At 47.0% G+C, this 14,973-nt stretch overlaps 1 protein-coding gene across 1 annotated transcript; it reads left to right on the top strand.

Annotated features, from left to right (window-relative positions):
- Window positions 1-8,895: 8,895 nt before the first annotated feature.
- LOC128418313 (carcinoembryonic antigen-related cell adhesion molecule 21-like) lies at window positions 8,896-14,899 on the top strand. Its single transcript, XM_053397848.1, has 4 exons — window positions 8,896-9,120; window positions 10,879-11,250; window positions 12,876-13,005; window positions 14,314-14,899. The coding sequence occupies exons 1-4, from the start codon at window positions 9,048-9,050 to the stop codon at window positions 14,348-14,350; spliced, it is 612 nt and encodes a 203-aa protein (XP_053253823.1). The 5' UTR covers window positions 8,896-9,047; the 3' UTR covers window positions 14,351-14,899.
- The last annotated feature ends 74 nt before the right edge of the window (window positions 14,900-14,973 follow it).

The following is a 14,973-nucleotide window of genomic DNA, read 5'->3' as shown; positions in this document are numbered from 1 at the left end:
TGTGAACACGGATTGCGCCTTGCAGATCAAGAACATATCAGTCTCAGATATCACGTACTATATAATGCAAAGAAACACTACTAAGGAGTCAGAAGTGGGGCAGATATTCTTAGTGGTCATAGGTAAATGTTTCACATGCCCCTTCTTAACCTACACAATCTTTCTTCCCCTCTTGATATCTCTCTACAGACACACACCGCATGATGATATCATCTGGTGTGTCAATGATGTTTATTGTGTCTTGAATCTGAATAGGTATTTTGGTTTCGTATATTTAGCAGTTGGGCTGCAGCTCAGTGGATCTATCTGGTACACAGGCTGAGACCCTACCTGCCCGCAGACTGTCTTGCCAGAATGCTGCATGCTCTGGTTATCTCCTGCTTGGACTACTGCAATGCGCACTATGTGGGGCTACCTTTGAAAGTGACCCGGAAACTTCAACTAATCCAGAATGCGGCAGCTAGACTGGTGACTGGGAGTGGCCACCAAGACCATATAACACCGGTCTTGAAAGACCTACATTGGCTCCCAGTACATTTCCGAGCACAATTCAAAGTGTTGGTGCTGACCTTTAAAGCCCTAAATGGCCTCGGCCCAGTATACCTGAAGGAGCGTCTCCACCCCCATCATTCAGCCCAAACACTGAGGTCCAGCTCTGAGGGCCTTCTGGTGGTTCCCTCACTGTGAGAAGTGAGGTTACAGGGAGCCAGGCAGAGGGCCTTCTCGGTGGTGGCACCCACCCTGTGGAACGCCCTTCCATCAGATGTCAAAGAAATAAACAACTATCTGACTTTTAGAAGACATCTGAAGGCAGCCCTGTTTAGAGAAGTTTTTAATGTTTGATGTTTGATTGTGTTTTTAGTATTCTGTTGGGAGCTGCCCAGAGTGGCTGGGGAAACCCAGCTTGATGAGCGGGGTATAAATAAATTTATTATTATTATTATTATTATTATTATTATTATTATTATTATTATTAAGTTCTGCATGTATTAGGTTTACTATTTATTAGGGGACAGGCCCTAGCTCAATGGGTAGAGCATTTGCTTGGCATGCAGAAGGTCCCAGGTTCAATCCTGGCTTCTCCAGGTAGGGCTGGGGAAGGCCTAGCTGGAACCCTGAAGAATTCATAGAATCATATAATTGTAGAGGTGGAAGAGATCCTGAGAGTCACCTAGTCTAGGAATCTTTTTGCCCAACATGGAGCTCAAATCCACAACCCTAAGATTAAGCACCTCATAGTCTACCAACTGAGCTATCTTGTTGAGTCAGTGCTGAGCTAGTTGCACTGACTCATAGAATGACAGAGTCAGAAGGGACCCCAAGGTTCATCTTCTCCAACCCCCTGTAATGCAGGTGGCCTGTATGGGGATCGAACCCACAACCGTGGTCTCCTCAGTACCACACTCTAGAGAACAGAAAGCAGCCTCTTTTGTTTCTTGGAGAGGATGATGTGCTTGGGTTCAGACGAACGAAAAGAATACGGAGAACTGTAAACAGGAGCAAGATATAATTTTAGCAACTGAATCTGTGTAGGACCATAGGAAACTGGCGATCCTTGTTCATCTAGCCCAGGGCAAATAGCACATCTCCATCCTCATCCAGGGAAGCAAGGGTTCAAAGGGCAAGGATGGAGAAGTGCGTTGGCGAGGGTTACAGCCAAGAGAGGAGGTGTGGCCTGAGGACCAGGAAGAGAAGCTTGGAGGGACGCAAACTGCTCACCCCCCCAACCTAGACATGGAACTTTCTCTGCTCACACTCTTAGCCCTGAGACCGTACCACGTAATGAGAAAAGAGGGGGGGGTTTGCCACAGCAAGCATGGGAGAAACGGGAGGGGAACAATCTTTTCGGAAACCATCTTGCGCTGCCTCAGTGGCCCTGTTTGGTCTCCAGGACCGATGGAGAGGATGGGGGGGGGAAATGCCCTTGGTACCTGAGATAAACAAGAGACAAGGAATTACGGTTCTCCTTCCTACTTCTCACCTGACCTTTCTCCGTCTCTCCAGAAAAGCGAACCGACACAAAAAAAGGGACGAGCGTCTCTGGAGGAGCCATCGCCGGGATTTTTGTGGCTTGCATAGTCGGGGCTGTCTTTCTTGTAGGCCTGATTTCCTACACAGTCACACAAGGTTTTGTACGGTAATGTAGCTAATTTAACAGAAAGGGAGAGGGAGAAACAGAGAGAGAGAGAGAGAAAGAATATCAGGCAGTACTTCCGGCAAATTTGTCTTGGATGCTGGTAGGATCCGGGCCGGCTCACACGGGATGCAAGGTGAGGCAACCGCCTCAGGTGGCAAGATCCGAAGGGGCAGCAGATGCAGCCTGAAAGGAATTCATGGTCTGGGATGCTCCTTGGAGGCTGGATCTGCTGATGCCTCAGCAACAGCACCCCCCCCCCTCAGGCTGCCTCTACAACAGGCTTTTGGCCAATAGGAAGCGCCTCCGGTCTTCTCCCGCCCTAGTTCCCCATGTCAATCTTTATTCCAACTCCACCCCCCCATTTCCACTGTAGATTTTTGCTGTCCCCTTCTTCCCTGGCAGGGTGCGCACACCATTTCGTGGCATGCCTCAGGTGCCGAAATCTCTTGAGCCGGCCCTGAGTGGGAGGATGCTGTTAATCACTCAAACCATGTATTTATTACAGTGACCAACATAACCTTCGTTGGTTGTTCTGACTTTTAAAAAGTTGCTGTTTCCAAGGTGATAGCTATAAACAGTGCCTTTCCCCCCCCTAGGGGGGTACACAGGGGTACGCAAATCCCTAAGCATTTTGTGAAACTAATGGGAGAAGAAACTAAACATTTCAATAAAAATTTGTTTCTTCTCTAACACGGTGAATCGTCAGTTTCTACCCCCGATGGCGACATTTTGACCATTTACTGTATTTATCTTTCCCGATTTGAACCATAAAATGGTGATGTTCTTGAACCAAAATGAGAGTACCCCTGAACATTTTTTAAGGAAAAAGGCACTGGCTATAAAGCTATGAAAATGGCAGACCTTCCAAGTGTCCCTATTTTCCAAGGATAGTCCCAGATTTACAGAAGCCATCCCGGTTTCTGATTTGATCCTGGAATGTCCCTTTTTACCTCAGGATGGCCCTATTTTCATCAGAGAAATGTTGGAGGGTAGGAATTATGAGACCGCCGAGCCAAGGTGATAAGTAACCATACAACCTTTAGAAGACATCTGAAGGCAGGCCTGCATAGCAAAAGAAATTTTTAAACAAGTTTACTGTTTTGTTATGTTTTTAAATGTGTTGGAAGTTGGCTGGGGCAATCCAGTCAGATGGGTGGCGTATAAATAGTAAAATTGTTGCTGCTGTTGTTATGGAATTGTTGTTGTTTAGTCGTTTAGTCGTGTCCGACTCTTCGTGACCCCATGGACCAGAGCACACCAGGCACTTCTGTCTTCCACTACCTCCCGCAGTTTGGTCAGACTCATGTTTGTGGCTTCGAGAACACTATCCAACCATCTCATCCTCTGTCGCCCCCTTCTCCTTGTGCCCTCCATCTTTCCCAGCATCAGTGTCTTCTCCAGGGAGTCTTCTCTTCTCATGAGGTGGCCAAAGTACTGGAGCCTCAGCTTCACGATCTGTCCTTCCAGTGAGCACTCAGGGCTGATTTCATTAAGAATGGATGCGTTTGATCTTCTTGCAGTCCATGGGACTCTCAAGAGTCTTCTCCAGCACCATAATTCAAAAGCATCAATTCTTCGGCGATCAGCCTTCTTTATGGACCAGCTCTCACTTCCATACATCACTACTGGGAAAACCATGGCTTTAACTATACGGACCTTTGTTGGCAAGGTGACGTCTCTACTTCTCAAGATGCTGTCTAGGCCTGTCATTGCCCTTCTCCCAAGAAGCAGGCGTCTTTTAATTTCGTGGCTGCTGTCACCATCTGCAGTGATCATGGAGCCCAAGAAAGTAAAATCTCTCACTGCCTCCATTTCTTCCCCTTCTATTTGCCAGGAGGTGATGGGACCAGTGGCCATGATCTTCGTTTTTTTGATGTTGAGCCTCAGACCATATTTTGCGCTCTCCTCTTTCACCCTCATTAAAAGGTTCTTTAATTCCTCCTCACTTTCTGCCATCAAGGTTGTGTCATCTGCATATCTGAGGTTGTTGATATTTCTTCCGGCAATCTTAATTCCAGCTTGGGATTCATCCAGCCCAGCCTTTCGCATGATGTATTCTGCGTATAAATTAAATAAGCAGGGAGACAAAATACAGCCTTGTCGTACTCCTTTCCCAATTTTGAACCAATCAGTTGTTCCATATCCAGTTTTAACTGTAGCTTCTTGTCCCACATAGAGATTTCTCAGGAGACAGATGAGGTGATCAGGCACTCCCATTTCTTTAAGAACTTGCCATAGTTTGCTGTGGTCGACACAGTCAAAGGCTTTTGCATAGTCAATGAAGCAGAAGTAGATGTCTTTCTGGAACTCTCTAGCTTTCTCCATAATCCAGCGCATGTTTGCAATTTGGTCTCTGGTTCCTCTGCCTCTTCTAAATCCAGCTTGCACTTCTGGGAGTTCTCGATCCACATACTGTTTGAGCCTTCCTTGTAGAATTTTAAGCATAACCTTGCTAGCGTGTGAAATGAGTGCAATTGTGCGGTAGTTGGAGCATTCTTTGGCACTGCCCTTCTTTGGGATTGGGATGTAGACTGATCTTCTCCAATCTTCTGGCCACTGCTGAGTTTTCCAAATTTGCTGGCATGTTGTTATGGAATAGGGCGTTCTTATTTTCATAGGAGAAATGTTGGAGGGTATGGGATGGGATGCTCAGAAGACCTTCATTTGCTGAAGTGCTGTGGGTTAAACCACAGAGCCTAGGACTTGCCCATCAGAAGGTCGGCAGTTCGAATCCCTGCGACAGGCTGAGCTCCGGTTGCTCTGTCCCTGCTCCTGCCAACCTAGCAGTTCGAAAGCACGTCAAAGTGCAAGTAGATAAATAGGTACCACTCCGGTGGGAAGGTAAACGGTGTTTCCATGTGCTGCTCTGGTTCGCCAGAAGCGGCTTAGTCCTGCTGGCCACATGACCCGGAAGCTGTTCGCCGGCTCCCTTGGCCAATAAAGCGAAATGAGCGCCACAACCCCAGAGTCGGCCAGGGGTCCCTTTACCTTTAACTGATGCTGAGACTATCCTCCGGGAGGAGGCCATGTGAAGTCCAGGGGTCCAGCATGTATATCCAGAAGTTCTCCCTCTGAGAAATTCAAGACTGGATGTTGACATTGGCTGCCAGTTCATTTCTGGGCCCAGCTCAAAGTGCTCACCTTAGTGTTTGAAGCCTTAAACGACACAGGCCCCCAATGCTTAGTCCTCCACCTTCCCTACAGATTCCCTTGGGTGTTAAAATTGTCAGAGGGAGCCCTCCTGGTTGCTCCACCACCCTCAGAAACTCGGGAAGGTTGGCCCAAGAAAGGGCAGTCTCTATGGCAGCTCCTAAGTCGTGGAACTTCCTCCCCATTGAGATGTGTCTGTCACCTTATGTTTTCGGTGAAAGCAGAAGATGAACCTCTTTGTCCTGCCTTTTGATGCCTGAGATGCACATTTACAACCCACCTTATTTCTCTTATTGTACATTGTTTTTAATGTTGTATTTTAATTGTTGTAACCTGTTCTGGAACCTTAGGGTGAACGGGTGGTGTGGTGATGGTGAAATAATAATGGTCGTGGTGGTTCTGGTTTTCAGCCTATGACTGGTTCTCTTCCAGGTAAGAAAAATAGCCAATAGTGCAGAAAACTCTTTGGAGCCACGCCCAGGAGAGCTTCCATGAGTTCCATGGATTTTATGTTCCCCATCTCCCCAAGAAGAGAAACTCCATTTATTTGAAAATGATGATGGAAGAATCAAGAGCCCCTTGATAAGCACCGGCCTTTGTACCTAGCCCAAACCCAACAGGGCAGGGGAAAAGCACACCTTCATGTCCACTGATGAAATTAAAAACAAAACAAGAAAACCCTCCAATGCTTAGTTTTGGCTATATTCGTACTTTGTGCCAGAGATTGTGGAGATGGGACTCACCATATTCCAGAGCCGTGCATTGTGTTATATTATAATATATAAAATTATTGCAAGTCACCACAAATAGTTCTGTAGGACATCAATGATGAGAACCATTGAAGGAGGAAGTAAACTAGGTTATGAATTCTGGGCTTATAAATGCTCAACCTCCGCTGTTCGCACTGGTCCTTCCAGTACCTCTGCTCCCCCTTCTGGACAGGAGGGGTAATGACGCCAGAAACTCCTCATGATCCAAGAATGGAATTGATGAGTTGGCTTTTTCATGTGCCTATCATGATAATTTGTCCCTCCCCAGTTCTATATGACTATTGGTACTTAGCTGGAAGGGAAGACGACACCCAAGGATCCAGGTTGTTAGGAAACCTCTATTTCCATCCCCCACGCAGAGCTACAAAACTCCAGAGTTCCTTGGAAAGAAGGGCTAACTGTTAAACCAAACTACAAATTGCATCTCTTTGAGGCGAATGAGGGTCCCTCAGCACCTTTAACAAACTACATCTCCCATAATTCTTTGGTGGGGGAAGCCGTGGTTGTTTAAAGTGGCACTGTAGTGCTTTAGATTTGCAGTGTGGATGTGGCCCCAGTTTTGTATCCTACAGCATAAGAAGAGTGTCAGTTTGCAAAATGAAATTGAGGTGTAAAACCTCTCTCTTCATTCTTATTTAAAAATTGTTGGCAAGGCTGCACCAAACTGGGTGCTTACATTAACAGACGGAAGTAACCATGCATCACGTTGGACCCAACAAATAACTACAATACAATGTTTGGTGTAAGGTGTCTCGCTCAATCCTTGTGTTGCAAACAACCCTCTGGCAATTGGTCGAAGACAGAGCACCCCACCCCCCTTTGGGGGGAAGTTCTTTATTATTATTTCATCTTATAATGTATATAAAACAGAGATAACAATTATAGCAACAGACGAAATGGAAAGGTGAAAAATTAACTATAAAACAGGCATGCAGACAGAGCAGTTGCAGTGGAGGAGCATGGTTTCATGGTACCCCGGCTGCGCGTACAGAGGGCTGTGTGCCAGCCAAGCCCTCACCACCGGATCAACACCAGCTCTGAGCCGCTTTGTGAGGCTGGGATGCTCCCTGCACCACCCTGGCAGAAAAACACAGGATAATCCTGTCGAAGGGAAGAAGAATGAATATTCTACAGAATACCATATTTTTCCATGTATAACACGCCCCCATGTATAAGATGCACCCTATTTTGGGGGACTCAAAATTAAGAAAATGAGGGGAGATTGCCCAGAGTAGTTTGTGGAGGTAACGCTCCGCTTTGTGAAGGCAAACCTCGCACCAGACATGCAACAGTGTGTCAAGGAGCGTTGCGCCTGCTCTCCTTTCTGACCTTTTGCCTTCTTGGCTAGAAAACAGGGTTTCCCCCCCTGACCTTTCGTCCTTTCACAATTCGTTTGCTTAGACATTTCGCTTGGCTGAAGCATGACAGGGGACGCAGACGTAATCAAGTATCGGGAGGAACATCTTAGGGAAACACCTGCTGACACATGTATTTGCTAACGCTGGAAATGTGCTTAGATGAAATATGTTAAGTTCAGGGTGGTTTCACTACTGTTTCCAGTTGTTGACTTCTGCTAATAAAAGGAGCCTCGGCAGAGCTAGCCGGCAGCTTGCTTAGAACATGCTTGCCAGCTCGCTCCTGCACAGCTCACCTGCATCCAGCCTCCTGTTGTCTCTGTTATTCCTACAGTTGTTGAGCTTTCTTGAGGGGGGGGTTTGCAACAAATCGCTCACCCACCCCAACAACACTGCCATTAGTACATGGCATAGAGGACACCAATCGTCTGCCCAATTGCCACAACAACAACCAATTGACATCAGCCCTTGCCACAACCACCAATCAGCTCGTGACAAAGACCAATCCCCCATCTCTACTCTGCACTATCCGTGTATAAGACGAGCCCCAATTTAATACATAATATTATCAGGATAACACCTCATCTTATACACGGAAAAGTATGGTATGTACCTGGTTGTTGCTGAGATTGACGTGGGGGCGAAAGGGGTTTGATGATGGTGGTGGTGGTGGTGGTGATTTATTCAATCTATACACTGCCCTATACCTAGAGGTCTCAGGGCGGTTCACAAAGAAGACCACAACATATAATATCATAATAAATATGACTTTTAAAAAGTCTATTCATTATTTGTGCAGTGCCCCAATAACACCCCCCAATAACACCCCCCAAGCCACATTCTAAAAGGGTGTTGGATGTCAGTAAGATCAACCAAAGGCCTGTTTAAAAAAGAACATTCTTGCCTGGAGCCTAAAGGTATATATAATGAAGGCGCCAGGCGAACTTCCCTGGGGAGAGTATTCCACAGACGGGGAGCCACTGCAGAGAAGGCCCCGTTCTCGTGTTGCCACCCTTTGGACCTCTCTAGGAGGAGGCACACAAAGGAGGGTCTTGGGAGATGATCTCAGGGTCTGGGTAGGTTCATATGGAAAGAGACGGTCCTTGAGGTATTACAGTCCTGGGTTGTTTAAGGCTTTATAGGTCAAAACCAGCACTTTGAATTGGGCCCAGAAACTAATTGGTAGCCAGTGCAGTCAGGCCAGGATCGGTGTATTTAGCCACATAGTTATAGCCTGCTACACATCTTTGGAAACCAAGAAATATGACTTTTAAAAAGTCTATTCATTATTTGTGCTCATTATAAACCCTGCCAGCTTGCTGTGGTTTAAACCCTGGACTGTCTCAGATGGGCCCCCCAAATGGGGTCTTCCCCACGCAACTCACCAAGGCTCACACTCCAGCTTTATGACCTCCTATGGTTACCTGGGAGCTAACAGGTGAGGGAGGCTGCAGTGAGGTATCCTAGGCTAAATCTGGGGAGATCTTGCAGGGGTGGGGAACAGGTGGCCTAGGCTGGGTGTTCCTGGGCATCTGTGGTTACGGACAGGGGAGGAATCCATGTGTATGGCTGGGCACAAAATCATCCTCCCAGGATGCCCCAAGCCCTCTCACCTACAAGAGTGGTACCAACACCATGCAGAGAGCCCACCCAGTAGCTGGGGCCCCCTCTGGCTGTGGAAGACCTTGGCCGATGCTGCTTCTAGCAGGTGAGAGACTGTGGCAAATGCGTCATCCGTGGGGCTGCCTCTGAAGACGGTTCAGAAGCTTTGACTGGTGCAAAATTTGGCGGCCAAGTTGCTCACCGGAGCAAGACGGTTTGAGCATATTGCACCAATCCTGACCTGACTGCACTGGCTGCCAATTACCGTATTTTTCGCTCTATAGGATGCACTTTTCCCCCTCCAAAAATTGAGGGGAAATGTGTGTGCGTCCTATGGAGCGAATGCAGGCTCCTTGGCTTCAGCGATAGCAACGCTAAGCCTCCGAAGCGCAGAGGGAGCGCTCCCTCCACGCTCTGGAGGCTTCGCGTTGCTTTCGCTGAAGCCTGGAGAGCAAGAGGCGTCGGTGCGCATCGACCCCTCTCACTCTCCAGGCTTCAGGGATAGCCCTGTGCAGCCCCTCCCGCAGGGAGAGGCTGCAAGTGGCTATGGCTTCTTTAGCCCCGCGCAGCGTCTCCTGGCAGGGAGAGGTTGCGTGGGGCTAAAGAGGAAGCCAAAACAGCCAAAACAGATGGATCCCGCTGGCTGCCTTGGCTTGTTCCATAGCCGCGCGCAACCCCTCCGGCAGGGAGAAGCTGCACGGGGCTATGGCTTCTTTAGCCTGTACACCGCTCTTTGGGGCTGGGGGGGGGATAAGATTTTTTCCCCTTGATTCCCCCCCCCTAAAAACTAGATGCGCCCTATGGTCCGGTGCGCCCTATGGAGCGAAAAATACGGTAGTTTCCAGGCCCAATTCAAATGTAAAGGCTCAGGGCCTCAATACCTCAAGAACTGCCTCTCCCCATATGAACTGACCATCCTTTGAGGTCCTCCTTCATGTGCCTCACAAACAGAACCGGATTTAGGTTTGATGAGGCCCTAAACAACTGAAGGTAATGGGACCCTTTAAATGTCCAGCTGTCCTTTGTCAACAACAAATTGTCGCTGTTTTTTTTTGTGTTGAATATATGCTATACGGTAATTTATGGACCTGAGAAGGAGATGGGATGTCCCCCCCCCCCTTGGTTTTAATGTCTTTATGTGGGGAGTTTGGTTCGTATGTTACTTTGGTTGTATGTTACTTTGGGCTGCACTGGGCAAGATAAAGCTACTAAGAAATGTAATAAATCATCATCATAATAACACTGTGTTTTAATTTGTTGGAAGCTGCCCATAGTGGTTGGGGTAACCCGATCAGATGGGCGGAATAATAATAATAATAATAATAATAATAATAATAATAATAATATACTGTTAAAGAAGTCTCCTAGCAACACACTACAGTCCCCAGAATTCTTTGCAGTGCTATGGTGCTGCTGTAAGTGCAGATGGAGCACAGGGTTTTCAGAAAACCCCTTCCCCAGTTGGTAACAGGATTCAGGGCTGGGGTCTAAAACTCTGGCTTGGGCAGGGAGTCTGTTCTTAAGGCACTAGCGATGAGCTCTGCTGCAGCCTCGATATAAGTCATGCCTCCCAAATTTTCTCCCTTTTTCTCCAAGACATAACACTGAAAAACCCCCTTGATTCTTGCTCTATAACGGAAGCATGTTTTTAGCTGTTATTGGTTTCAGAACATTTCAAACCATAGCTGATTCCGAATTTCCAGAATGTTGCGATCTGCTTGCTTTTGTTTCGAAATTGCACAGGGCAGGAATTTGATAAATGAATTTGATAAATACATCGCAAGCGCTGATGTCTCCGGTTTGCTGCCGACCTCTTCCTTGAACTTAACTTTTGCTTATTTCCCCTTCCGCCCTGCTCTTCTAGCCCACGTTCTGAATTCGTGCTTTGCACTGGTGCAAGCTGAGAACATTAGAATTCCCATCGTCTTGCATCCCTGGCGCCCATCACTGGGAAATGATGTAACACTGGTCCCAGTCAGTAGCATGGAGAGGGTCTCATTCTGCGGCTGGTTCCGAGGGAAAATATCAGAGGCAAGTAATATTGTGACCTACCAACCTCAGCCAGTCTCCATATTTAATATCAGCTGGGCCTACACTGGGCGGGTGGACATCAATCCACATTGCTCCCTACACATCACTAATTTAACCCTCCTGGACAGCGGCTACTACATGCTACAAAAGAAAAAAGTTCTGCCGGACTCATCCGAAGTGGGGAGGATATACCTGGCGGTCAAAGGTGAGTATATTTCTCGGTTTCTCATTTTTCCAGTCTTAGATGCAGTTCTTCACATTTTTACAATTTATTTTTTTTTAAAAAAAAGGTCATCATGACAATTCATCAGCATTTGAATGGAAACTCTCCATATATATATATATTATATATATATATATATATATATATATATATATATATATATATATATATATATATTATATATATGTATGTATGCAATTGTGACTTTTTTTGCAAGGCAATTTCCCTAAATATAGTGCGCTTCCGCAGAATATTTTCACCAACGTATTTACTTTTATGCACACTTTGACCTAGTACAGTGCTACCTTGGTTAACAATCATAATCCGTTCCAGAGGTCCAGTTGTAAACCAAAACTGGTTGTAACCCAAGGCGCGCTTTTGCCAATGGGGCCTCCCCCCCCCCAATTGGTTGTAATCCAAAAAAAGGGACACACATTTCCGGGTTTGATGTGGTTGTAATCCAAAACAGTTGTAATCCAAAGTTGTTGCAAACCAAGGTACCACTGTATAGGTATTTCTGTACAAAACCTTGGCTACTGAACTGCCGTGCAAAATTCAGAGCAGCGCATTTGCAGAGCTGTGTTTCAGTTCGCGCCAGGGCTGGTCCAAGGCATTTTTAGCACCTGGGACGAACCACAAAAGGGGTGAACATGAAGGAACAAGGAGAGACTAAAGATCTACATCAGGACTGCTGCCCCTATGGATCCTGCCGCCTGAGGCAGTCTTCTCACCTTCCTTCATGGATGGTTCGGCCCTCATACAGTCATACCTCAGGTTAAGAATTTAATTCATTCTGGAGGTCCATTCTTAACCTGAAACTGTTCTTAACCTGAGGTGCCACTTTAGCTAATGGGGCCTCCCGCTGCCGCCGTGCAATTTCTGTTCTCATCCTGAGGTAAAGTTCTTAACCTGAGGTACTATTTCTGGGTTAGCAGAGTCTGTAACCTGAAGCGTCTGTAATCTGATGCATCTGTAACCTGAGGTACCCCTGTACTTGTATTATTTTAGAAAATGTGAAAGATGTGGGTTCACCTTTCCTTGTGAACTGAATCAATTTTCTCCCTCACCCTTACCTGTAACTGATGCAGAGGACAGGGGTGCTCAGCGTACCTGAGGACGAGCTAAGGAAAATAAACAACTATCTGATTTTTAGAAAACACCTGAAGGCAGCCCTGTTTAGGGAAGTTTTTAATGTCTGATGTTTTATCGTGTTTTTAATATTCTGTTGGGAGCTGCCCAGAGTGGCTGAGGAGGCCCAGGCAGATGGACAGAGTATAAATAATAAATTACTACTACTACTATTACAGTCATTCCTTGGATCCGTAATGCCTTGCAAGTCAAATTTTTTGGCTCCCAAATGCCTCAAACCTGGAAGTGAATGTTCCGGTTTGCGAATGTTCTTTGGAACTCGAACGTCCAAAACGAGGCTTCTGCGGCTTCTGATTGGCTGCAGGAGCTTCTGTGGCCAATCGAAAGCCGTGCCTTGGTTTCTGAACATTTTGGAAATCAAATGGGCTTCCGGAACAGATTCCGTTCGACTTCCGAGGTGCTGCTGTACTATTATTCCTATTATATGCATATTTTTTTCTTGCTGTCTGCATGTGGAGATCTGGACAGAAAAAGGAAGGCGCATATTCCTCCTGCCAAAGTCACGGCGGGGATTGTCGTCGGATGTATTTCGCTGTCCCTGTTCTTGGTAGGCATCACTTCCTACTACGCGTTGAGCAACTATGCAAGGTAACGCTAGCTTGTTTTTGATTTCATTTTGGTTACCGTATTTTTCGCTCTATAGGACACACTTTTCCCCCTCCAAAAATTAAGGGGAAATGTTTGTGCGTCCTATGGAGCGAATGCAGGCTCCTTGGCTTCAGCAAAAGCAACGCGAAGCCTCCAAAGCACAGAGGGAGTGCTCCCTCCGCGCTCCGGAGGCTACGCGTTGCTTTCTCTGAAGCCTTCAGAGCAAGAGGGGTCGGTGCGCACCGACCCCTCTCGCTCTCCAGGCTTCAGGGATAGCCGCCTGAAGCCTTCAGAGCGCAGCGCGAGTTCCCGCTGCGCTCCGCAGGCTTCAGGTTCCTTTCGCCGAAGCCAGGAGAGTCTTGCTCTTCCGGCTTCAGCAAAAGGAACCCAAAGCCTCCAGAGTGCAGCGGGAACTTGCGCTGCGCTTCGAAGGCTTCAGGGATAGCCGCCTGAAGCCGCCGGAGCGCAGCTAGAAGTCCCGCTGTGCTCCGGAGGCTTCAGGTTCCTTTTGCTGAAGCCGGGAGAGCAAGACTCTCCTGGCTTCAGCAGAGAGGGAGAGCTGTGCAGCGCCCCTTCAGCCAAGCAGGAGGAGAAATGAAAGGGGCTCCGTTTCTCCTGCCGCTTTGCTGAAGGGGCGCTGAGCAGAGAGGGGGAGATTTTTTTTTTTCTTGTTCTCCCCCTCTAAAACAAGGTGCGTCCTATGGTCGGGTGCGTCCTATAGGGCGAAAAATACTGTAAGTATAATATAAGGCAGGTCTGGAACAAGAGGCTGCTTTACGGATGAGCAGGCCAATACACAACCACACAGGAGAATGAAAGCAACCAGCAAGACAGGCTAAAAATGGAGCCTTTGCCCCAACCCAGAACAACTGGAGACTATATTTAACTCTATTGTTCCCAATTACTATGGGTGTTGTTTATATTCTTTGACCAAAAAGTGAAGGAGGTGTATACAATGTGCTGTCCAACCATCTTAGGCCGGACCCTGCTGTGTAGGGTTTGCTCCTGTCTTATTGGTGGCCCTTTCCTAATATTTCATTTTTCCCGTAATTTTTCACATCCATGGCATTGTACTTGCATTGTATTGTTTTACTGACTTAATATGCTGTAAACTGCTTTGGGGTTTTTCTTTAAAATATAAAGCGGTATAGAAATTTTTAAAAATAATAATTAATAAATTGTATTTCTGTGTTTCGTGGTAAGCCGCCTTTACTCTCAAAGGCGGCATAGGGATGTTTCAAATAATATGAAATAGAACCAGCTTCTCACCCCATAAATTGTTGTTCCTTTCCCTCTCTCCTTGGGTAGAATTGATCCTGAACAAGCCAATTCAATTCTGATCTGAAGCAAAAGCCAGGAGTCCAGAAACATCTGGAAGGCCAAAGATTCTGCACCCCTGCCTTAAATCACAGAGGTTGGTAGTCACGGTTTCCTTCTGAGGGTCCATTTCCGCCTCCAGATGTCAACGAGAGCATGGCGTCTTCAGTTAAGGGAGCTGTGTGTACAGCAGGAGGAGGTTGGGGCTAGACTTGGCCTTGTGGCACCTAGTGGGTTGGAGATTACCCTTCTAGTCCCAAAGGGAGTAGGATACGGATCCTTCTGGTTTCCCTTCTCTGATTCTAGACAAGCTCTCTTCTAAAGGGGGGGAAAGCAGAAGAGATCATCATTCTCCAGTACAGCGGTGGCCTTTGGAGCAGCAACAGCCAACCCCAAAGACTGTATGAGTCACTGCCTTCCCCACAGCAAGAGGAGTAGCTCCATCTATCTGGAAACCGTGAATGAAATAATCGAGGACAGTCGTCTGGCGGCGTCTTGAGCACCAACCCTTACAGCCAACCGGAACCCCAGAGGCAGAAAATAACATCATATATACACCTGTGGAATAAAAGCCTCCAGTGCCTGTTTAGTGGCACCCATTCTCCCTTGTTCCATTAAGTGTTGCGATGGGCAGTGTTGGCTCCAGGGATT

The sequence above is a fragment of the Podarcis raffonei genome, chromosome 8, assembly GCF_027172205.1.
Source record: "Podarcis raffonei isolate rPodRaf1 chromosome 8, rPodRaf1.pri, whole genome shotgun sequence".
Taxonomy (NCBI): Eukaryota; Metazoa; Chordata; class Lepidosauria; order Squamata; family Lacertidae; genus Podarcis; species Podarcis raffonei.
This window is presented reverse-complemented; position numbering and strand designations above follow the sequence as displayed.